At 41.7% G+C, this 24,048-nt stretch overlaps 2 protein-coding genes across 5 annotated transcripts; one reads left to right on the top strand and one right to left on the bottom strand.

Annotated features, from left to right (window-relative positions):
- Positions 1-2,658: 2,658 nt before the first annotated feature.
- LOC111243355 (pyridoxal-dependent decarboxylase domain-containing protein 1) lies at positions 2,659-14,780 on the bottom strand. Of its 4 annotated transcripts, none has more exons than XM_022788774.2 (13): positions 14,539-14,780; positions 11,199-11,431; positions 10,742-10,993; positions 10,317-10,428; positions 9,809-9,976; positions 6,275-6,481; positions 5,894-6,121; positions 5,572-5,791; positions 5,125-5,307; positions 4,538-4,909; positions 4,042-4,334; positions 3,779-3,937; positions 2,659-3,490 (listed from the first exon to the last, which is right to left on the bottom strand). In XM_022788774.2, exons 1-13 carry the CDS (start codon positions 14,641-14,643, stop codon positions 3,473-3,475), a joined length of 2,550 nt encoding a protein of 849 aa, XP_022644509.1. In that variant the 5' UTR covers positions 14,644-14,780; the 3' UTR covers positions 2,659-3,472. The 4 variants fall into 4 exon arrangements, with proteins under 4 accessions (XP_022644509.1, XP_022644506.1, XP_022644507.1 ...); XM_022788771.2 differs by having other exon boundaries at positions 3,677-3,937; positions 14,539-14,779; XM_022788772.2 differs by lacking the exon at positions 14,539-14,780 and adding an exon at positions 14,206-14,491 and having other exon boundaries at positions 3,677-3,937.
- Positions 14,781-16,069: 1,289 nt separating this feature from the next.
- Tbcd (tubulin folding cofactor D) lies at positions 16,070-23,831 on the top strand. Its single transcript, XM_022788770.2, has 5 exons — positions 16,070-19,094; positions 19,343-19,558; positions 19,778-19,885; positions 23,357-23,434; positions 23,553-23,831. Exons 1-5 carry the CDS (start codon positions 16,245-16,247, stop codon positions 23,685-23,687), a joined length of 3,387 nt encoding a protein of 1,128 aa, XP_022644505.1. The 5' UTR covers positions 16,070-16,244; the 3' UTR covers positions 23,688-23,831.
- Positions 23,832-24,048: the final 217 nt, after the last annotated feature.

Below are 24,048 nucleotides of genomic sequence, written 5' to 3'. Positions count from 1 at the left end.
TCAGAATAGGTTTTTGCCGTTGTAACAACGCGTCTGTTCATGTCTTCTGGCATACACATACGTAAGATGAAAAATTTGTTTAAAATGTAAATTTGCGTCCAATTCGTTATAAACGTGAGTTACTTTATAAGCTGCAGTGTATTGTAGTTAATCAACATCGTTCAGATTAACGGTTTTACTTGGTCGGGCTATCGATAATGCGATACAGAACATGCCTCTGCTTGTTTTGGGTGAAGGAGGACGCTCCACTGGACAGTTCCAAAATAGGAGAACACACAAGGTTACTGCTCACTCCGAAATCCATCCCTATTCTATAGATAATATCCATCATACAATCACAATATGAAGTTTTTCAATTTTTTTTTTATTTTTCATAAAATTATATTCAATATGAATTGTGGCAAACAAAGCTGACTGAAAAATTTTAATGTTATAAACATTTTTTTAAATCACACAGTCCAGAAAAGATCTTCAAAAGCTGCTGCATAACTTACAAAAAACTAGAACCAGATGCGTTCACAATGTGGACATCAATACTGAGCATTCAAGATAAAATAATTGTCACTGAAATCGTAGACAGTGAGTTTCAGATAGGATATAATAGATGAGTTATTAAGCATTTCTACTGTATAGTAATTTCAAATCTGAGGTGTTAAAATTAACTTTTCTAGACAAAGAGAAAAAACATGTACGAAATTAGCTCAGTGACATTATCCTCAACACGTGTGAGGGATACCACAGTTATAGAAACATGTTATAAGATCTGTCTTAAAAAAAATTGAAACACCGTGGCGCAGCAATAGTATTCCTATAAACTAACTTGCGTTTGAAGTTGTGATTTAACTTTATAGATGGGTACTGGGTTATTGCTATACAATGATAAAGCCAGCAATTATACGCGCTACTCAAACGTCCCGACGTCATTGCTAACCTACGCACCAATAAGGTAGAAGGCCGTAACTAGAAAGCGCCCATTAAAACCGATTGCCGGGCGAAGTGGCCTTTTCATCTTAACCGTGTGCTTTATTTGGCTATTCTCCAAAACTTTGCATAAAAGTAAGCACCAACATGTAAAATGAGGCCGCTCTGAGAATGAAACGCTTACCGAATCGGAAATACCCGATCAAGAGTTGTTTCATATAGCACCAGACGGTACCTGCGCTGGCGAGGTGAATTGTCATTACATGCTACCATACAGTTCTGGAATATCCAACGAAGTATCGCGGCTATAAATGTCCTTGAAAATGTAAAGAACTTCATTATCAGAAAATAGTGTCACTATTGGCACTTAGTTCTCACTATGCGAAGGGTTTTGAAATACGGTTCCAACTGAGAAACGCGACACGTAAAAACCACACTGAATCCGAAATGGGGTGGTTTCCTTTGAAGCTCCCTTCTAGCCCTCTACTTTCAGATTCATGGGACAAAACCAACGAATCTGAACATCTGGGGTGTCTGTATTCCGGAATGAGGCACCTGCGATGAGTTCCGTTCGTTTCCTCCCTGAGGGTACAAGGGCTATTTTCTTCTCACGCTACGAAAACTTCCTGAAACGCTTTTTCCTTGTGAAGCCCATCAAGGAATGTTTTCATTTCTGAATCTCCTCAAAACTCTTAAATGTTTCTGCTTTCGGTGCCGCCTAACGACGCCCGAGTAATTTCGATGCCCTTTCAACTTCATGATTTACGTGCCTCGTCACGCCCCAGGCGACCTGAACACTAATAGTCAATACCTAGGCCCACCTGGCGGTTTCGGAAAACGCGCGGATGGTAGACCTGACAAAATTTTATCTAACTTTCACCATATGAACAACCATAAAAAAGTGGTTACAGGACCGAAACCTACAATACTCGGTTAAAATAGGGCCATTCTACTCCAACTAAGCAATATGTACGTCACATATTTGATTGTAAAGCTTCGCAAAGAACGTACTATGATCAGTAACAAGAGCATGAAAGACCTATTTGGTGGCACTGTAAATTTGATAGAGGAGGTCGCAAAAAGGACCTAGGACCTAAGCAAGTTATTACCTAAGGGGACGCTTTAAGCCTGGCTTATGAATAAACTCGACAATATTTTATGTTAAATTCAATTAAATGGTCATACTTTAGTCATCGAATTCAACTTTCAAGCCTCTGTGTTTTTAAGTGTTGGAACGAATAGAAGGTTCAAGAAGAAATTTAATTTTTCAGTACGGGCCATTCAAGCGCCTAGTATAAGTTTACGTCATCTTTTATAAAGGGAAAATAGGCGAATAAAACGAAAGGAGTGAGGAGAAAAGTAAAAATTCAATATTGGTCTTTCAATATGAAAGCAGCATACGACGCAATGATCAAAATGTCGACATTTAACAAAGTGGTCTCGTTTATTGTAACAGGCAACGGCTACAAACGTACTATACAACGTTATCTTTTATGTATAGGTCCACAAATGAACCACGCGTAAAGGCCAACACTATATGCGATATAACGCTCGTTAGCTAAACAGCTCAGTCCCAATTGTATTGAATCTGGCTTGCCGCCCGCATAGCTACAAGCAGCCCATAACCAAAGTCATAATCAATAACCGAAAAAAAAAAATACACAGCCTTGGCTTCGTCGGTGTTTGTCCGGTAGAGCCGTGTTCTCACGACAAATTTTAAATAGAATTCCCAGAATCTTAGATATAATCCAGTTTATTGATTATATATATATAGTTGAATAACAATAGAGAAATAATAATTTTCGAGAGATTCAAGTAAATGTTACATATGTGACAGATTTATTTATCTCGCACTGCAAAATAGTTATTATTATATAATATCATCAACGAGAGACCATGTGTATTTAAATAGAGATGTTCATTTGGTTGTCATTATTTAAAATCCATCGGTTTGCGCCGTCGACTCCGACAAATCAAGACTACGCTTCAAATCAAAAAAACTCCTTCGACGAATCCTTGATTCTACTAACGGTTGATAGAACTAACAAATGTCCTCATTAGATCCATCATTCTACATGGTTCAATTTCCTCAATTGCCAAACCGTGTATAAAGTAGAAATAAAGATATATCCCAGTAACACGTCTAAATAACATGCCCAGTGTCTTCCGAATATATTACGCTGTGCAACGTGATTACAGCGGCTTCTGTTTCACAGGTCGAAGTATCTCGAAGGCACTGTGTAATAGCTTAAATATACATCCGAAGGCTCAGGTTCCTTCATACCGTAGGTATCGGCAGGTCAACGCTAGTCAGAGCAACGCATTCGTTGATTTACTGCATGCAGTAGATCCCTAAGTCGGCAAAAAATCACTACACAATCCAGTTCAAACTTAATTGAAAAAAGCCATCCTCGACCCACTTTAAGCTTTCCACAATAAACGCTCCCAGTAACTTTTCCTCTCATAACTCCTTAAAGAAACAAAAAACTAACGCTGGCTTCTACTTATGATTACTTTGCATTTAAATAGTGCATGTTCATGGTGAAGGTGCCTACGAGCGTTGAGACCCCTGAAAAGACATTAAAACAAGCTTGTCTCAATGTTAATCACAGTTATGCATGCCTAACATACTATATTTGTTAAGTTCGTTTTGCACGCGTAGATACTTAAATCTAGACAATGTTTATTCACATAAACGGCTGCGTTTCGAAAGCAACGATGAAATAATAAGAATTTACAAAGCAAAGTAACTTGCTTGTGAATTTGTTCTCGAATGCGGTGATAATGGTGCGTGCTGTTGTTGCGCTGCGCTGATTGTCTGTGAACTCTGCGCCGAAGGATGCGATGGTGCTCCTACCCGTTGAGCTATTCCCGCTCCGCTGCCCGTTTGTATCTGAATTTGTTGTTGAGGCGGCGGGGTGTTTGGTGCAGGGGCCTCACTCTTCATCTGCATGTGGTATTTATACGTGTTCTCCGTGGTTTCCACCATACCCGACGTCAGGTTGAAACTTCGGCCCTATTGAAGAGCACAAGCCACTTATTATTCTATATTTTGGTCTAAACATACGGCATAATCATCCGATTATTATGTTATTAACAAAAGACAACATTTGCTAATACCTTTATTCCGGCCCCTTCGTCGCTAGGTGGGCTCCACCACTGGAGAAGACTTCCGAATATCGGCACATGCTTGAGCAATCCTTCCTGGTAGATACGCTCCTCGTTCTCTCGTTCCAGTGCTGCATTGGCCTCCTCGACGGCCTGCCGGACTAGTTCAGACATCTCTTCCAGCTGTTTACAACTTTCCTCAAGTTCCCGACCTGCAGCGAGAACCATGTGCAGGAGCTCTTCCACTGCCAGGTCCTCTGTTACCATCCCAAAACGTATGCACACCAACCCATTTGCGCCCTCACCTACAGTAAAGCATAATATTATTGTGCGAACTTACATTAAACAGACACCGCATGATCTCTTGTTAAGGCTCGACCACTTAATTACTGTAGTAAATAGACAATTTCAACCATATAACAATTTCGTCGTATAGCGCACAAATGGCGGATAATGGCCCGCAAATGTAAAGAAAATTGGCTAAAGGCACAAGAGGCGTGCAACTCACCTAATGAAAACGCAGAATCTGATGCTCGAAGTCTGGCCACGAGCTGCTGGTTGACTTGATTGATCAGATCACGGTCGGACTCCGACATCGGTACTGTTTTACTGATTGTGCTATTTGCAGCTTCTCTTTTGCCTTTCAATTGATCGACAGAGGCGGGTGTAGTTGCCCATGCCTCAGGAATATATCTTACCCCACCTAATCCAGCCCAGTCACTAATTTCTACAAGTTCTAGATAACGGCCAAATTCGTGGTGGTCACCAGCTAGAAGACGGTGAAACTTCTTTTTATGAACAACCATAGCTGATAGAATCGCTACGTGCCCCTCCAAAGTCTTACAGAAGTTCTCCATATCGCACATCGTGGTACCTTGAACTGGAAGATTTGGAAGATAGGCAGATATACGTCATATATTACTTCTCCAAACGACTGGGATAGCACAACATGGTCTCGACATCGTTTGTGAAAATAGCACCGACAGCCTTCTAGATCAACGATCGAACTCAACATTTAGGGTTTTACAAAAACTTGGCGTACCGTTTGATAGGAATGACTTATTTTTCAAGAAGCGATGGAGTACATATACATACGGTGTGCACTTTCGAGAGGACTGAATTTGACGCAGATACCATGGCCTTCAACTTCAGTTAGCTCGATAGTCACCTGTGGAACCTCACGATTGACCATCTGTCCGAGCCATAGATTGAGATTATTCATGTAGCTTTCGGAGAGTTGCATCCCTTTTTCATTGTCCGTATTACTGTAATCAGAAGCTGAAAAATTGTTTTGGCTTCAGTTGTGCAGAAAAAAAGATCCAATTTTTTCTATTGAGTACAAGCCATTTGTTAACAAATATACCTACACTGCATTTGTAATCACCCCATAAAAAGTACTGCCGCAAGCAGCGCAATTGTCTACGACAAAAAAATCATTCTAATAACTAACGTCTATCGCATGCAAGATGTCGTAAACATTATAGATTCACAAAAGTACATGCTAAGCCACTAAATTGGTCGTACAAAGTTAATTGAACGTACAGGCATCGGCGGCAGAGGGAAACGTTTGTCGGAAACGGAAAGTCACAATAGGCTGCACAGCGTCAAATAGTGCCACAGGATTTGTAGCACGAGCGGCCCGTTCCACTACAGAAATATGGTCTTCAGTAGAAGCATTAGATCCAACAGCAGCAAAACGGGACCGCCCTATTATCTCTATACAGGGACCTATCGACTCCAAGGTAGTAACCAGCAAGTCCGACTGTAATCGAGACCAATCAGTTTAGTTGGATAAGAAATACTGTTATTATTAGACACTCATGCCTATCGTTTAATAAGTAAATCACTCAGTTAAAGCGATTACCTGTTTGAAGCAGTGAGCAATTCTGTCGAAAAGCCCCTTCTGTCCTAGGCACTGTAGAGTGGCCCATAATGGAAGGCAGTGAAGTTTTGAGTGGATATTAAATAAAGTGAGTCCAGCAGCGTGAGCCAAGGCTGAATTATGTTGCCGATACAGGGTCACGTACGGCAATGAGGGAACTCCCAGCCAGCTTCCTACCGGGAGCGTCATCGAGTCAGCACATCGCAATTGCTAAAGCCAAAGGCAATATAAAATTGTTTTCAATTGACGCGTACAGCTCGACTATGGTTTAAAATATGCGCAGTTAATTTAGTGATACCATTTGCACTTACTACAAATAACCGGCATGTTTTATTACTATAATAAGTTAAAATAGCGACTTACTGTATTCGTTTCCGCCCCAAGTGCAAGAGCCGCCAGCGAATGCCCTTCAACATGTAGCCAGAGGTTGCGCTCTTGACACAACTGAAATAGCCTTTCAAAGTGCTCTTTCTGTCCACATTGACCTGTACCGGCCTGGGCCAATACAATCAGCGGTACACAACCCTTGTTTAGGTCTTGTTCCATTTGCCTCTCCAATATCGAAATGTTCTGCAAAACCAGACGAAACTTTTCATGCAGCATTCAACAAGCGTGCAGCGGGACTGCTATCGATGATAGCTGTTGTGTACGATAGAAGCTGCGCCACATCATTTAAGATGTATGGGCATATAACGACATCTTTATACGTGAGGTTCCCCTCTATCTATATCCTTTCAACATACCAAATAAAGCGCTCGCAGGTCAGTGACAAAACCACATCTCTAGACAGTCAACAGCGACAAGATCTTCCATAAAATCTGACTGGTGTCAGTCAACAGTTCCCAATGCACGCTTCGCTTCTACGGAGGTCCTTAAAGGTACACGAGGTTTTCCAGGGCGTCCTATAAATGTTTGTCTTTAAAATAAGAGTGTCAGTTGTTCGTCAAGCAGCCAGGCTGTCTAAAGGTCCATGGATCAGGAACAAGCCGGAGCGTGCCAATGCTCTTCTCCCTGGTCATGTAACGGCCGAGAGATTTTACAGTTGCATGGGTTGTAGGCTACCGCAATACCGTTGTGTTGTATTGTTTTTATTGTACTTGCCATATTGTACAAAAAGAACTGATCACAAGTTCAATTAGCACAGAGATGGTGCTCCAGTGGGTGTCTCAGTTTCTAACGAAGGAAAATTCCCCAATTTATTAGTCTGGTTATGACAACAAAAGTTCCCGACGCAACACTGGTCATCTTTCGCTGCATTTACGCTGCGGAATGGGTGACGAGAACCTGATTCGAGTTCTTGAAGCTAAATAGCTTTGAGTCGTTCTTAAAGCTCACCCGTACGCGAGCTGCGTTGCTAACCGAAAATCTACCTATCAAAGATCGATGGCGAAACCGCGTAAAAACTGGCCGCAACCGTCGCTCAACACGGAACGGTTTTCTAATACATAAAGCTCAAAGGTGACGTCAATATTCGTGACGGCTGTCAGAAAGAGGGCGATCACAATGACAGAAATGACGTCCCAACTGTAGCCGACAATACACAACGTGAGTGCAACTACGAGCCGCGATATCCGAAGCAAAACTTCGGCAATGCTGTGCCCGTTAACAATATTTTTCGAGCAGCTCGTAAAAGGAGGAAAAAGCGCACTCCCAAACCACACTCTCGAGTGATCGGTGCCGCTTTACGAAACGCGCAGGTAAGAAGTTAAAAAGTTGGGCGGGACGACCGCTACAGATATCATTACAATTGCAGCAGAGAGAAACTTCAAGTGGTGCAACTGCCAAAGTGCTTCCGTTTACAATTTTTTACACCGCTCGCTTTCAGCAAAGTTGAAGTGTTAGTTCTCACGGAAACTTAGAAACTACATGCGTCGAAGTACGTGGATTCTACCGTTGTTCTTCTCTGCAGGCCGTCCCAGGAGCACCGTCTCCCTATTTTACAGAAAGAAAATCTTATTTCATATATGCACCTTTGCTGATAGCTCTAAAAAACTTCATGTATTATACAGTTCCATAACACAATATCTCAGTGTCAAAAAGATTATAGAGAATCGTTTGCGCCGCATAGGTTATATAAGTTATATATATATGTGTACAACACAATTGCCCCGAATCTGAAACACCTAGAAGCCTGCTTTCGCGCGGAGAATGGATGCACGGCAAAGCGACAGCTCTTTTTAGCCCGTTCGTCCCTTTTCACTCGTCGTTCCATTGGATCTAAAACAAAGAAATCCCTATTAATCTCAATCAAAACAATATGGCTGTCATCGACAGAATATCGCGTAACAACAACTCCCGGATCAGAGTTCGATTCGTAATGAGCATCCGTAGCAGATCCTCTTATCTGTAAACTTAACGGTTTCTTTTTAATACTTGTCGAGGATTGGCCTTGTTCAGGTGCAACGGCAAAAACTATATACTAACAGTAGCAATATTTGGAAGCAAAGACGTTGTGAACTAGCTTTCTTGTTTTACCTCTTCACAAACAGTCTCTCCCAATACCTTAGGCTCATTAACATCCAATAACTGGATCGTGACAATCCACTTACCCGGTTAGCTCGACACTTCTGAAGCGTACCCTTAGCAGTCCGCATCAATACTCGTATATCATAATTGTATTTAACATAGCCCTTAGGATTGCTACGTTTTTTAAGCTGGTTCACGCGGATCTCACCAAAGCGTCGTAAAGCTCATGCTAAACATTTCCCTTTGGGCAAAGCATAGAGGTAACTCAAAGTGACAATTTGAATTATTCTCAGTGTTCTACCGAACGAGATCGAGAAGCAATACCCGTTGTTCGATCTTCTATATGCAGGCGACCCCTCTTTGATCGTTACGATTCGATAAAATTTCGAAATACGTCAACGAACTTCATACTAAACTGTGAACGTGTGACGCAATGAAGGTTTGCCACGGTAGATTCGGAAGCGCGGTACTGTATCTACCTGGGTGTCACATTGAGACGCAAATGGTCGATCATTCACCTATAGGAGGCGGAAATGTCTGCTAGCGTATATAAATCAGTTTGGCTATTCGCGTTTTAGCGAGAGACTGTCTACAAACAACCGCTATTTGTTGAGAAGCTGAGACGACTTACAACACCGAAACCTATTAGCATTTTATCCACGAATTCAAGCTAAAAAAAGAAAATTACGGCACCAGATTTTTGCGGAATCAGCGCGTTGGGCAACTCAATTTGGAGAGAGAATGGAAAAAAATGATATGAGACCCAGTGACCAAGACCTAGAGGACGACTGCCGCTATCAGGGATATTAATGACTTTTTGTCCATATCACTGCGAGCGCTACCCTCCCACATTTTCTCTAAAGTTATTTGACACGTTTGTAAATTACCCACACATTGATCTAATTTACAATAAGTTGTCGTTTTTAGCGGTAGTTTCTATAGAATGTTATCTAGGTAATGTTTCATAATTTCAATAGTCTCATTCAGTCGCCATTATAGAAGTTACCTGATGCAAGTATAGTCTTCTCTTAGATATCATTCTAATTTGCATGGTAATTTTCCAATATGGAAGCCGTCGAAAAGACAAACTCACTTAATTTTTAGGTAATTGCATGTGTCCTATGATTCGACATTGCTCCCGCCAGAGCGCATGTCTCTTCGCAAAAGATCTGTTTCTTGTGACAAATTGCAGGTCAATATGAAATTGTTAGAACGTGTGTTAATGTTAATGAAAAGCAAAAGTGGCCGGTATTTTTTTTTACAAATAGACAATTCAGTGAGAAGAAATATTACTAAGCGTACGGTGAGGAGCGAAAAGATCTCGAGGTCTAAGTTTGGAGGCCATTGATATCTGTCACGGGTAGCTTTTTAGTGATGCTATTGTATTGACCGTTAATTTTATTGGCTAGCAATATTTTGAAGAATACATACCATTTTGTTGAAGCCAGTGCTGTTATTAAGCGATGGTATAACCCTAAGGCATGCCCTTGGCAGTCCCAAAGCAGCGCAAAGCGCGTGTCCCACTGATGCTCGTCCAGGTGCGGTCTCTTGCTCCGCTGCCTGGCCGACGTAAATACACGGAGGCTTTGAATATAACGTCTATATAGGACGTAAAAAACAGTGTGAAATTAGAGCTTTCCCTATGAAAACTGAGGAGGGAGAAAATTCTCAATGCTTCACACAGACGCTATTTAAGAAGCTTGGCTGCACCACGTACCTCACTGCTCTCCGTTACGATGAACGGTGGATCGGTGGATATCTTGCGGTCCCAACCGCCACCGCTAGCTCACTTAGTAAAACCAACCATTAAGGATTGTAAGGAATCTTCATCTAGCGTGTACCAACATGTAATCTTGTGCAATGTAAAAATACATTGACGCTCTTAATAGCAATCTATAAGGAAGGTGGCTAACATCATTCTATCAGCCAAGAGATTTACCTGATAGGCATCGACGGCGTATTTATCGTATTTGAGATGAAGTAACATTTGCACGACACGTATAAGACCTTCGCGGGACTCGTCATGACAAAACATACAACTATCATGAAACCTGGGATCATAATAACAATAAGATACATTACATTTTAAAATTTGCTCAGGTAATTTGTTGGTTTTAATCCGAGTGGAATGATTTTGAAGCACGTGAGTAAGTCCCGTCGATATGAGCAGTTTTTTCTTTGCACGCCAACCAATTCATTGTGCCTCTTTCTTATTGACCGGTTAAGAAGAATCCTTTCTGTGTCTATCTTTTTTTTTTTTAATTTTGATTTGATGTACAAAAATACCCTATTTTTTACAAAAATTCGCAACATGAATATTTGAAATGCTGATTTTTTGCAAAATGTGTGACTATAGTTCCACACCTGAACGTCCTGGCCAACCAAAATCCAGTATCTGCAACGACGTGTGCGGTAAGCTTCCTTAGCGTACCGATATCAAGTGTCGAGGCGTATGCTGCCAGCGCGTGAGCTGAGACAACAGCATTTCCAAGCGTATCAAGCGGCCGAAGAGTTAAAGCTTGCGCCCCAGCGTATCGACTTTCAGAGGCCGCTTCGGACATTTTTGACACGACAATCTGCTCCAGCAACTTCCGCACCTCATCAAATGACTGGGATCTATCAGATGTGATAAGGAGAGTATACCTCATAGAAGCTTTAAATACTATATTAGGCACGCCAACGTAGACATTAAATTCGTTACATAATAAAGTGAACGCGTACAAAGAGTCATATCGGTAATGATAACGAGACCACTATATTAATAGAATGGATTAATATTTGTCTCATTTCTGTCCGTCCAATACGCACGTCGTTTACTCACTCTTTCGTAAGCATACGTGGCAAATATCTGCCGCCATTTATGGCAGTGCTGTTTTCAGCAGACCTTGTATTGTCCTGGGACCGATCTACAGCTGTTTCGGTAGAGCTCCCAGGTACAACTGGTCTACTAGGTCCGTCGCCTCGCGCGCGCGCATCTGTTGAACTACCACCGAGCGCTTCGATTTCGCTGATGGTCTTCGCGGACGCCGAAAGTGCATCCTGCACTGGAAGTGGCTATGAGAGACAACGAAACAAGGTCGACACAAAGCTTGTTTATGAAGTTTAATAAATTTAAAATTACTGCAATAACCTAACATAACGGCAATGACTGCCTGCAGTGTATCTGGATTCCTGCATCTCTTTGCAAAATGCAATAAAATACCCTAAAAATCAATGATTTTTAAGTATGGTAGTTTAAATTAAAGAGAAATGATAAACGTTTCACATCGTATCAATGGTAAACGAAAATGAAATTAACATCTTTGGTTTAGTTAATACAAAACTCTTTCGCAATTCTTCCAGTGGGCCTTTATCACCCTTCAAGTATAATTTGTTTTAACACTATCTTTAACACCTTCATGAAAACAACACGTATCATACTACAAATCATTCAACAATTTACTGAGGCCGCAATTAACCCAAGCCTTATTACGAAAGAAATGTCAATGATATAACATTTATACGCAGCAAGTAATGTATCAGTTGGTACAAGAATCACTGTCCTACCGCTAAATCGTAGAAGGTTATTGCATGCCTACCAGGACCTACAGGACAAGAAGGTACAATTGTTTCTATTCATCTAAGGATGACTAATGGCATAGCCGAATGCTCTATAAATTTGATTACACTACGGAGACGACATAGACACAACTTGAAAATATTAAAAGATAATAACTTTTGTTAAGAGCTAAAAACAAAATTAGAAAGTCATTGCTAGCAAGCAGTCAAGGCCAATGCTAAGTGAGCGGTTTGTCTGTAGGTCTATCGATGTTGTCTCTTCGCTCTAACGTCGAAAACATTATCTCTTGAATTACCAAGTCTTACGCTATTCAGAGTGGAGCCACGTGCCACTCGCGCTCAAAATACTCTGGTATTGTGGCCGTTGTCCGGTGGCCTGCCAAGCGGCACCGTAGGCAGCTATGACGGCAGTTGCAAGTCATAGCTATCGATAATACCTAAGCAGAGCAACGAAAGAAGCGCTACTTCCGGAAGTAGAAAAAATACATTAGCAATGCATAATTTATCATTCTTAATTTTTCGTTATCTTTTATTCTTCTATTCGATTGTGGCTTTTAGTTGTCGAAAAGTTCAAGGAATATGAAGACAAAGGGAAGTATCAACAGCCTTTTACCGACAGAGAGATACGGAGAGTAAATCCAATCATTTAATACAAATTCATAGATAGTGGACGTTTCGAACAGTTTCGTGATAACTGATTATCTAAACAGCGCAGACTATGCACGCAACATCGAATCTCCCCTTAACTGTAGAACTAAAATCGTTTTCTGGAGGCCTCTTCATCTTCTTTCTTTGTTAGGAGTAGTTGTAGCTGCTGAGATCGCTATAATTTGGTGGGGATCTTTGTGCATGATATTTCCCTGACCAGATCATGCCATTTTCTTTGCCAAGAAAATGGCATGATCACTTTTCATGCCAAGAGCGTCTTCGCAACGGTACGAGTGCAAATAATTTCTTTACAGGTAAACGTCTTTTTTTATGTTGAAAAATGGAAAGGACCCGAAGGCTACAACGCTGCGTCACCCCCTTTTCTGAACGACGCTGCAATGACAAACACATTTTATTACAGGTGTCAATGTTTAGTGGTGTAATTTCCGTTGATAATTAGTACGCAGCTAATTATTCTTGTAGCAGAAATTAAACAGGGCCCTAGTTAACATGCATAAACTGAGAGATTTCATGTTTGTTTGTTGATCATCATTATCATCCTTATTGTTGTTGTTACTGCAGGAGGCGACAAACATTAGTGGATGCTATTAGCAAGCCCAAGTTGAAGGGCTCGAGGTGAGCCAGCTGTCTGCTTGTTAATCTTAAGGATACGTGGTGGTCTAGGTTCAAATCTGGGAATAAACACATTGTGTCGTGCCTGGAATTAGCCTTCTGATGGCATGTCTTATGGTAGTGCCGGACGTAAAGCTTGGAGCATTTAGTTCTCCTGACTAGATGATATCTTTTTGCCAACATCAAAGTTTACATAGCATGTCGTCGTGTACACAATCGAAATCTAGTATTGATCACTTTGATAACGATGGCTAGCTGCACTGTGGCAAATCAATACATATTAAGTTCAAAGAGATATAATTTAGACAAGAACACCACTTGGCTTGCCAGGTTGACCATTAGTTTATTCTTTGTTGCCCCTTGGATAAGAGCGAAGGATTATGGTATCGTAAAGAACAACTAGAGCGGCGCGGGTCAAGATGGGCAGCATTCAATACATTTTATAACACAACATTTTATAATCACCCAAACGACACTTCATCACTTAGTGGCTATCTAAATATAGTATTCGTAAATCGAAAGTTTCGGTATCTAGCTAAAGTAATCGTTGCTCAAGATGCCCCGAAGACACTTCCGCTATTCAGCTTCCTATTGTTCATCTTTGGAAAACAAGATTTGTATCTGGTCTGAACGTCGCTCACTTTCTTCGAAAGATGTTCTTGAGTGAGCTATCCAGTTTAATATCGACCGGCAATCGAAGTGACAATTTTAAGATGTCTGTCATCAGGTACAATCTACACACTATAAATACCGTCATTTACCAAACAATAGATTCGAACTTTGGTTTACGATTGGGTTTGGCCTTATACCAAGGACTAAGCCCTAACACCCAGGACTAACGTTTCGCTTGCTGAAGCAATGTAAATCAAAAATATATCTCCAGGAGTCCATTCCGATATAAGACCTGTAGGTAATAATCATAAATGCAATTTGTCTATAGTTCATACTGACAATGTGAAGTGTTCCCACTTTTTACACAATTAAATCACCTTTTCAACATTTACTTTGTCCATATTTGCCACCTGGGTAAATCGCGATTGCTGAGTTCCCAGAGAAAGCGCGAGGTACGCAATCTCCAGTGCGGACAAAGGTACTCTATCGACACTGGCCAACGGGTGAAATGCATCATCAAGCGTAAAACTCGTTGACGCGCTTGCGGTCAGCCACGGCGGCAAAGATCAGCTGGGGCTGTTGCACCTGCTTGTCACAGTGACGACGGCTGTTCGGCGGGGCTATTGAGTTTCAAACAAGTTGCGCTCTCTCTTTACGATCCATCACCGGCTAATAAAAAAAGAAGAGGGAAAATCACTGATTGAACTGACCTGTCCCTCGGGCTGAGTACCCTGATGGGCTTTTTGAATTTCGGCGGAAAGCGATCCATCTCGAGTGGCCTCCATTGGCTTGCTTTCGTCCACACCAACACTCATGTCCTCCGCTGGATAATATAGCTACCTAGATTGGCAGTCGCCTCTCCCACAGGTCTTACTATCAGCACTCCTCTATCCAGCCACAGCAGCGGCGACTAGCAAGCTGATCGTGCGTGCACTCCCCCCGATCGATGTTTACAACCACGTCGCTGAGAATTACTGTGAGAGATACGAACTGAACAGCAGACGACGTTAGAAAGCGAATGAATGCATTTCGCTAATTTAAATAATGACTATATTTAACGTTATTCAAAAAAACAAGCAGTTATGAAAGTGACAGAACTCAGACGGCGGTAAAGTAGATACGACCATGTTGTTCTGAAGAATATGGAGAGCACTTTCTTATTAAAATGAGACCAGCAATTTCGAAACAAACTAAAAGCGACTAACAAAAGCCACTTTTTATATGAACTAAATTAATTATTATATAAATATGAGCCACGATGTAAAGTAAAAGATACTTTTTTTTTTTATAACATTACAGCTGTTTTTATTTTGACAGTGACACACTAGAATTCTGAAAGTGCGTGGTGTTGCAACAGCGCCGCATTAACGTTGAAACCCGAATGTAAACAGCCTTTAAATGCAGGTACTGCTTTATATTCGAATTTTATGGATCTTTGCTTGATTAAATATGCCTGTTTCTTTGCACTGACCTAACTGGGTGAACTTTATTTTAAAGTATTATTTTGTTGAACCAGCATTTTCATACGATATGGCGAAAACCCATATATATATATATATATAATAATTTTTCTTTACATCGATTGTTTACATGAATTTGGTGAAGACAACACTCAGCTTCCAATACATTGCAATGAGTCCGAAGCGAGTGTTAATTTTTTTTATTATTATCCACGTTTTATAGTACGATAGTATTTCCATCAGAAAGAAAGAGCTCTTAAAAAGCCAGCTACGACGATTTTTTTTAAACTATATTACAGCGTTATCAACAAATAGTAAGATGTCCATGGCTTGTTACTTTTATTCTTTTGCTGTTGCTTCTATTTTAGACTTGATAAGCATCGAATTTGAAGTGGACTATGTTACCAACGCTTACAGATTAACTACCCATGTAGAAAAGGGAAACAATTTTGCTTAGTAGCGTAAGTGAAGCTGGCTCCCGCCAATGAACGAGCCTTTTTTTATCATGTGCCCGCTTGAGGAACAGCTCCCAATCACACCAGAGGGCCCAGTGGTTGAGACTGAACAAAGGGGAGCTTTTCCGGCTATGGCGCCTTATTTCAAATTGATGCTAGTGCTTGTAAATATCGAGTTCCTCCACTCACATTTGTATAATGTTCGACTAATATTTGAAAAAAGTACTCTTACACAGTAATTAAGTATAAATTTACTTACGGACTTCGACAAGTTACTTTAGTAAGTGTTAATGGGCGGAGCCTATTTCACAGCAGTCGATGAAAGCAAGCAATGGCGGCGCCCATGTGTTGTTGACCAAATTCGTTCGTAGGTCCGGCCCGGTCTTTGCCATGCCAGCTATTCATATTATTAGTAATTTACCATAGCAAACATTTAATCGAATTGTATCAGTAAGTGCGAGGGCGGCTGGCGCTGGCCGTACCTAAGCTGAGGAATTGACAATGTGCGCGCAAGAGAAGGATGATGAGATGCCGGTGGGGTTAGCGTGCGCCCTCGACGAATTTATGGACGCAGATTACGTCAAGGAAACGATAAACCGACTTGGCGAAGAAGACATTCCAATACACGAAGGTAGTTATTTCGACAAGATCTACGAAAAGTTCAAGTATGTGATCGACCAATACCATGAACAGCCACACCTTTTGGATAAAGAACTACCCAATATTGTTAACATGTCAATCGCGATTCTATCACGTAGCTCGCCTACGAGTGACAGGTTTCATGGAGTTTGCCGGCTACTGTCACTCATTATCAAAACTCGCGGTTATAAAGTTGTCCGCAATCTATTCCCACATGAGGTGGCCGACATCGAAAAGGTCCTCGGTTATATGGGAGCTCAAAAGCCACAAGACGCAGCCAACTGGCAGACGCATTATGTGCTTCTTTTGTGGCTTTCCATATTGGCAACAGTACCCTTTGCACTAGAACGCTTTGATGGCGTAGGGGACCAGCCAACAGTTACAGAACGTTTTCTCGATATCTGCCGTACGTATGTTAGAAGTAGGCTAAAGTGTAATGTCATTGCTGCCTATATGGCGGGCTGTTTTCTGTCGCGACCTGATATCCACGGCCGTTTCATTAAACCGTATCTCAACTGGGTCGAAGAAGAGTTGTCAATAAATCGGGGAGAAACTGAAGAATTCGCGCGAGCGGCAGCCTTACTTTCTGTGTGCAGCATATTTAAGACCGCGAAACGGGAAGTCCTTCAAGATCATTCCTCAGCTGCGCTTAACATCGCCCTGAAATGCGCCAACAGTGATCGAGAATTCGAACGAAAGCTTGCCCTCAAACTGCTTCAAAGAATAGGCTTATGCCAACTGTCTCCTAATCTGGCGCCGTGGAGATACCTCATGAAGAAGCGCGGACTCCTTGGCAAACCATTGCAGGTTCAAGGTAATGGTGAAAATGAAAGCTATGACGATGATGAAGTTCCGGAGGTGATCGAACAAATTGTGGACTCACTCCTGACTGGACTTGAAGATCGAGTGCTTATTGTACGTTGGTCGGCCGCCAAAGGAATTGGGCGGCTTGCTTCGAGACTCCCGAAAGACTACGCGTACGACCTGATTAATTCGGTCTTCAACCTGTTTGAAGAAAAAGATCGAGAAAGCTCGTGGCAAGGCGGCTGCATGGCTCTGGCAGAATTTGGAAGAAGGGGAGTGCTGTTGCCCCTTCATTTACCAAATGTGGTCTCTGTTCTCCTTGAAGCCTTTGTATATAACGAATTGCGTGGCAGCTGTTCTGTAGGCAGTATCGTGCGCGACACGGCCTGTTATGTCGCGTGGACCTTAGGAAGATCGTACGACCCAAAAATTGTGGAGCCGTTTGTTAATCAACTAGCTGGCCAACTTTTGTGTTTGGCGAGCTTTGACAGAGAAGTTAACGTGCGCAGGGCTGCCAGCGCTGCCTTCCAAGAGTGTGTTGGGCGATTGGGCAACTTTCCAAATGGGATTGATCTCGTACGAATTGCGGACTATGCCAGCGTCGGGGTCCGGAATAGGGCCTATCTTCAGGTCGGCGTTAAAGTGGCAGAATATAAAGAATACACGCGGTGTATAATAGAACACTTAGTGCATAAAAAAATCACTCATTGGGATAGAGCTATTCGGGATCTGGCTGCCCTAACCCTCAAAGAGTTGGTTCGATTAGAACCAAAATTATTTTTGCATACTGTTTATAGGAGTCTACTTGAGTTCAGTACCAGCATTGATATTAATGTGCGCCTTGGTTCGTTGCCCGCCCTAGGGCAGATTACCTTGGCCCTTTGTCGACTCAATATCGCCCTTCCAGAAAATGTGAAACAGCATTTAACTTACCTGGTATTAATGTACAAGGATGATCGATTTTTTTCATCATTTATGCATAACCAAACACTAGGCATGTTTTCCGAGATGATATGCTGTCTCGCCGAATCCCGCTTCACCGTACTACCATCACGGATTTTTGATATGTGGTGGTATGTGGGGGAACGGTGTCTTGACAATCCAGACGTGTCTATTCAGCGCCAAGGAGTACGCGCGCTAACTTCTATGCTAAAATATCTTGTAGAAGCAGAATGTGACCAGTGTTCAGTGCTACTCAAAAGAAGTTACGACCAGCTTCAAGGGGAGAGTGTTGAAGCACGATGCGGGCATGCACGTTTCCTCGGAGAACTTTCACCGCCAATAATTGTACATCACGCACCCATGCTATTTAAAGCGTTACAGCAAGCCACGCAAGGTGAAGGCCACAAACTTGTAGAAGCCAGAAAGGAGGCTCTCATCGCTTTGGGTAATATATGTCGAGTGCTTTTAAGTAAGGATAAGATGACAAAGGTTAACCTGCAAGAGTTCTTGGAGTGCATACGGTTAGCAATGGAAGACTACAGTCTTTCGGAGACCTTTTTCGATGTCGGTCTCTATGCACGCATTGCAGCAATGCACGCCTTCAGAGACCAACTGGTGCACGTTTCACTCAAAGGACAGTTGAATATGTTAGATTCGAATTTGTATCGTGTAATCCTTCAGAAGACTGTTAGCCATATTGCGGACGCACAACGCGCTTCGGCAGAAACAGCAATAAGTGTGTTTAAAACGCTTTTGGAGTCGTGTCCTGAGATTGTGCCCCACGCTGCAGAGGCCCGTGAAGCCCTTAGTTTGGAAGACAGTATAGATATGTTGGGTGGCCTTCTGCGGTGTGACACTTATCGTCAGGATCTTGTTGTACAGTTACTTGTAGCAATAGGAGCGAAGACAGAAAAAGAGTGCACGAAGGCGCAACTAGCCGCCCTAAAATATCTCCAAGAAATACAGGTACTAATAGGTAGTTCATTATTTCAGGTTTCAATGTTTACATATATCCGATCATGATACTATGTTTCATCACACCCACTTTACGATTTTACGTTTTTGAATACGTTTGATTGAAACAAATTGGTATAACTCTTTTCATTTTAACTATTTAAAGCGACTGATGAAAAAAAAAACGTTAGAATCACGATAATCGCTTTCTGTCATAGCAGCAAATAATAGGTGAATATATATTAATGAATTATTTTCAGGATAATCGAGAAGCGCTGGCGGCCTTCGCAACGACCCTTGCACAGGCTGTAGAGTTTCCACTATTTCAGAAGAACCGTTTTCTATTTCCGCCTATGGCACGCGGGGTAGGTCGTTTGCTAAATACGGGGGTTCTAGCAAATGCACCTTCGTCGCCAATGCTATCTTTGATGGACTTCATTTGGAAAAATATTCAAAGAACCAAGGACGTGAATAAGGTAGGATTTGATATTTGATTGCAGACAGGACATAAAAGTTAGTAAGCTGACCGATTGTGAATGCAAGAAAAATTATATATTGTTCGGCCACACACTCTCTCTAACGATAGACCCTAACTGTATCGTTGATCATACATATTTATTAATGGAGAACAGTTGGCTTACACCTTATTTGTGTAGATTTCTCACAGGTATGCATATGTCGTATTAATATTGCAGGTCCTTTCGTCCATTGAGCTTTTTTGTGAGATGCTACAATTCGAAGAAATCTCTGCTATAAGCCTCAAGCGCTTGTCAATTCTTCTTGGACATAAACATTTCCCACAGGTCAGCTACCTTTTTTGCGCAAGTGTCCTAGTAGCTACAACTGTATGGATCATATTATTATATAACCATGGTCAAATACTAAAGAATACCTAATACACTTGATCTCGTCTAAGATAGTAAGTCGAACGCTTTTTGTCAGTTATCGTAGTATTTTCTATTGATACTGTCAAATGGTTATTTTGAGAGATATTACATCTAGACATTTTGAACTGCACTTCCTTAGATATTTGGATGAGATAAACGCTTTATCTGCGGAAAAAAACATTTTATAAAACAATGGTTATCTGTCCTTATAAAAATTATATAAACGTATGATTTTAAAAATAAGAAACTTTACAATTTAAAAGTTTAAAGCCCTAGACTTTGAAATTTAGGAATTCCTAAACCTAAAGCTCGGTGCACCTAACCCTTCGCCGCAATCTATCCGTGATGTACTTTATGAAGGCTTAATCGTTCAAGAGCACGACCGCCTTTACAAACTCAACGCTGTTCACGTACTTCAAGGTCGTTCTGCCTATTCGCAGTATGTTGGAAATATTGAAACACAGCGAATCTTTATGACTTTTGTCCGAGTTAGCCGCTGACCCAGCCTCATCCGTGTACATCGTCGGTCCTGCTACTAGAGCTTGCTAACCAGAAAACCAGTGTCCCACCAAAAATGATAAAATCATCGGCATAAAGTAATGTACTTACTTGGCCTACTAGGAATTTAACACGGAACTTGGTCCTTGAGCGGCAGCGAGAATAGCCGCAAACCTAGATTACCACCTTGTGCTATGCCTGTTGATTATGCATATGGTTTAAACTGAGCCATTCCATGCACGTTCATCGAGTTTTCTTATAGTATCACCTTGATCAACCGCAATACGCGTCGTGGAACATCGCATTCTGCAAGCGTTGGTAAAGCTGTCTCTCTGGGGTCATATCAAACGCGGACTTAAAATCGGCGAACACAGAAAAAAACGCCTGTTGTAGTCTGCGACATATACGGTGTACCTGCTCAATCATTATATCACATGTCGTGACGCTGGATCGTGCAGTTGTCCTTAATGAAGATAAGTCGAGCGACTGCTATTTTTTTTTAGATGTAACGCTCAGTAGTGCATCATTATTAGGCGTACCTGTTGTAAAGAATCGTTGAATAGTTTTGTTTTTTAAATGTCCACAGCAAATCAGGTTGTCACACTCGTATTACTTTACCGTCCTGTTCGCCTTAAGCTGCTCTAGGGACCGCAGAACTTCAAACACAGAGAACTCAGCCACCATAGCACGCACCAGTGTACAAGGGCACTATTCGTCCCTCGGTGTTCGCTGTCGCATAGGTGCCTCGAAAGTGTTCCATTAATATTGCCTAGTTAGTGAAGCACGTCGCTGACCCTCTTTGCTCAGGGATTCGTATGGTTTCCTTTCTGCATATACCTGCAACCTGTTCTCCTGCGGTACCAGGCACTGTCAAAGGACCGATTCAAGTATTCGCTTGTGCCAGATCCTCTTAAGAAGGTTACAAAGCGGCTTCATAGTTGAGAGACTCTCGGTTAGCTTTCGCGTTTCGCATACTGCAGCACCAGGCTGTTTAAATTCGCATTGAAGCTGAACGGATTTCCGACTTCCAGGTGACGCATGGTAACGTCGATGTCAGTAAAAGTAGACAGTAATAAAGTTCGAGTTACTACTTCTACATTTCACTGCGCTCGTGCACATTTGTGTAGCTCTTTTGCCTTCTCCGACGTACCTACTCTCAATCGCTCCGTCGTTTCGCGCTCCAGCCTTTGCCCTTGGACTGACCTTCAGACCGATTTCAACTCCCGCTTCCCGATGAGCTTCCTCTGGAATCTACAAACAGTGCCTGGGGGAAAAGACTTCTGGATCCGGTTTCACAATTGGTCCGATGGGGTCCATGTAAAGCCGACTTAAACTGCCTGCAGTTTCAGGGCAGTCGAGCATTCTGCAATTTGTTTGATGGTGCACTTTGAGGTCTGCTATTTTGTTTTTTGGAAAGTCTTATTTTTCTTGTCAAAATCATTGCAACGTTCTTGGCAACGTTTCTTTTGCAGCGGTATTAGTCGTTTTCGACGATCTGCTTTGTGTGTGTTAGTAGAAACGCTTAGAAAGATACATCGTCTTTAACGATTGCCAGCCTTACGGTTAACGGAACATAGACTGCGGAGTTAAGCCGGACCGTTTTTAACCTTGTTCCAAAAGCTTCAGGCGCTAGAACGTGGAGATCGTTTTCAGGCCGGTTAGCTGTCCTGTAGTCAATGACGCTTCCCGTATATTCTGTAAAACAACATGACACAGAATGAAGCCTTCCTGTGTCCTGTTGAGAGCGTGATACTTGGTTCGGTATTTGCATTGATTCCCGATTAAACGTTCAAGGTCATTATAGTCAATGAGATCATAACATCGTTATGGTTGAATCAGGAAAGTCGTACTATGAATATAACTATACAACAATTGTAACCAACGTGTGTCAACACAGCCTTGATTGTAACTGGGGGCCGAAGCTCGACACGAAATTATGACCTTTTTTGATTATACGCAACTCGCAGGTTTCAAAGTCTCTGACGAAATTTTTTAAATAAAAGCCCGTAAGAGTTTAGTTTGGGAAGACTGAAAAAATTTCGGATAATAATGGCATTTGGATACGCTATTTTGAAACGCGCGAAAGCAGCTTTTTGTTATTATTTACCGAAGACTTTAACTAGGTCCCGTACATAATAAAAACTTGGAATGCTAAAGCAGAAGAGTTTGTTTGTTGCTCAGCTCACATAGATACGAAACATTAATATATTACAATAGTTTATATTGGCTTATGATTGCCTGCACACTTAATTGCAATTTAGAAAAAAAACACAAAAGGCACACGGTGCCTATTACATTAGGATGACTAAGGTTGGAGATGATCCCCGTCAGTCGATTTTGCAGACAAATTTGTACTCGAAATTTGAATAGGTAAATGAAGCGCTTCGTGTTTTGCTGTAAGTTTGCAAGTTGGCTTGCATTTTGTGAGGAATCTGTCCGCTGAAGCTCTTAGCGAAGACGGTCTGTATTACAAGACAACATTACATGTGGGCGAGCTTTGGCAACCGGGAGTCGCCCCCAGGTCTCGTCATATGACGTTATACTTGACTGTATTCTGTTCTAACGCATCGAAACCGTTTATTTAGATCCATGATATACACGTATTATGTTTTTTGGTAGAAACGCAACGCCAGGTCACGTGAACAGCTAAGCGAAATAGAAGATAACGATTAGTCATCTGCGCAGACCATGTGAAAGGCTCAGGCTTCGAGGGAGCCCTCCATTCAAGCTGCGAGCGGACAATAGTCTCTTCACGTCCTCTATACAGAAGGATCTACAGGGAATATTAAATGCCGTTGTAAGAGATCTAGCTAACAATAAAAACAATTATGGCGGCTCGGTCAAGTAAAGCTAATAATCGTTTTAATTTTGTTCTCTCATCTGTTTCAGGTTCGAAAACAAACCGCAAGTAAGCTTTACGAAACGCTACTCGTGTATTCGGCAGCTGTTCCTGAAGAGAACTGCGAGGTGAGTGATGAGCACATTATTGTCAAATGTATTTTAAATCATATATAAGGAGTGCTATAAAATGAGAATAGGAGCCTTCGTAAATTCGTACTTATGTGTTTTGCGGTTGTTTGTACAGGTCGTTTTGGCGCTGCTAAGTGATACCGAATGGGTGTGTGATGAGCCAGACAAATTCAGAGAGATCAGAGCTGTTCGAAACCATTTGTGTGATCTTCTGAATATACCCCAACCTACGGTCACAATGAAGAAATGACGGCCGAGAGTGTCTTACTTTCTGCTTGCGCCCTAGGACGATTTGACGAAAATAGACTAAAACAAGATGCACCCTATGCGTGTGTGCTGAATAACAAATCCTATTTATTTAAATAAAGATCTATTTTGCATGATGAGTTGTTAACGTCGGGCTATGATATACGTGTATGGACCTTTGACGCATCTATAGGCATACGTGGAATTTTCTGCTGGTTTAGGGCACACGATCCTTGGTATAAACTTGGTTCCCGAAACGACACATTCTAATTATATATAGCTTCACACGATGATGCTAACATTTGAAGGCTTTCCTGCTATTGGCCAGCTACGCTCCAGCAACAGAATCCATCATGCGTTAGAGA

This window comes from Varroa destructor, unplaced genomic scaffold (genome assembly GCF_002443255.2).
Source record: "Varroa destructor unplaced genomic scaffold, Vdes_3.0 BEIS01000001.1, whole genome shotgun sequence".
NCBI classification, from domain to species: Eukaryota; Metazoa; Arthropoda; class Arachnida; order Mesostigmata; family Varroidae; genus Varroa; species Varroa destructor.
This window is presented reverse-complemented; position numbering and strand designations above follow the sequence as displayed.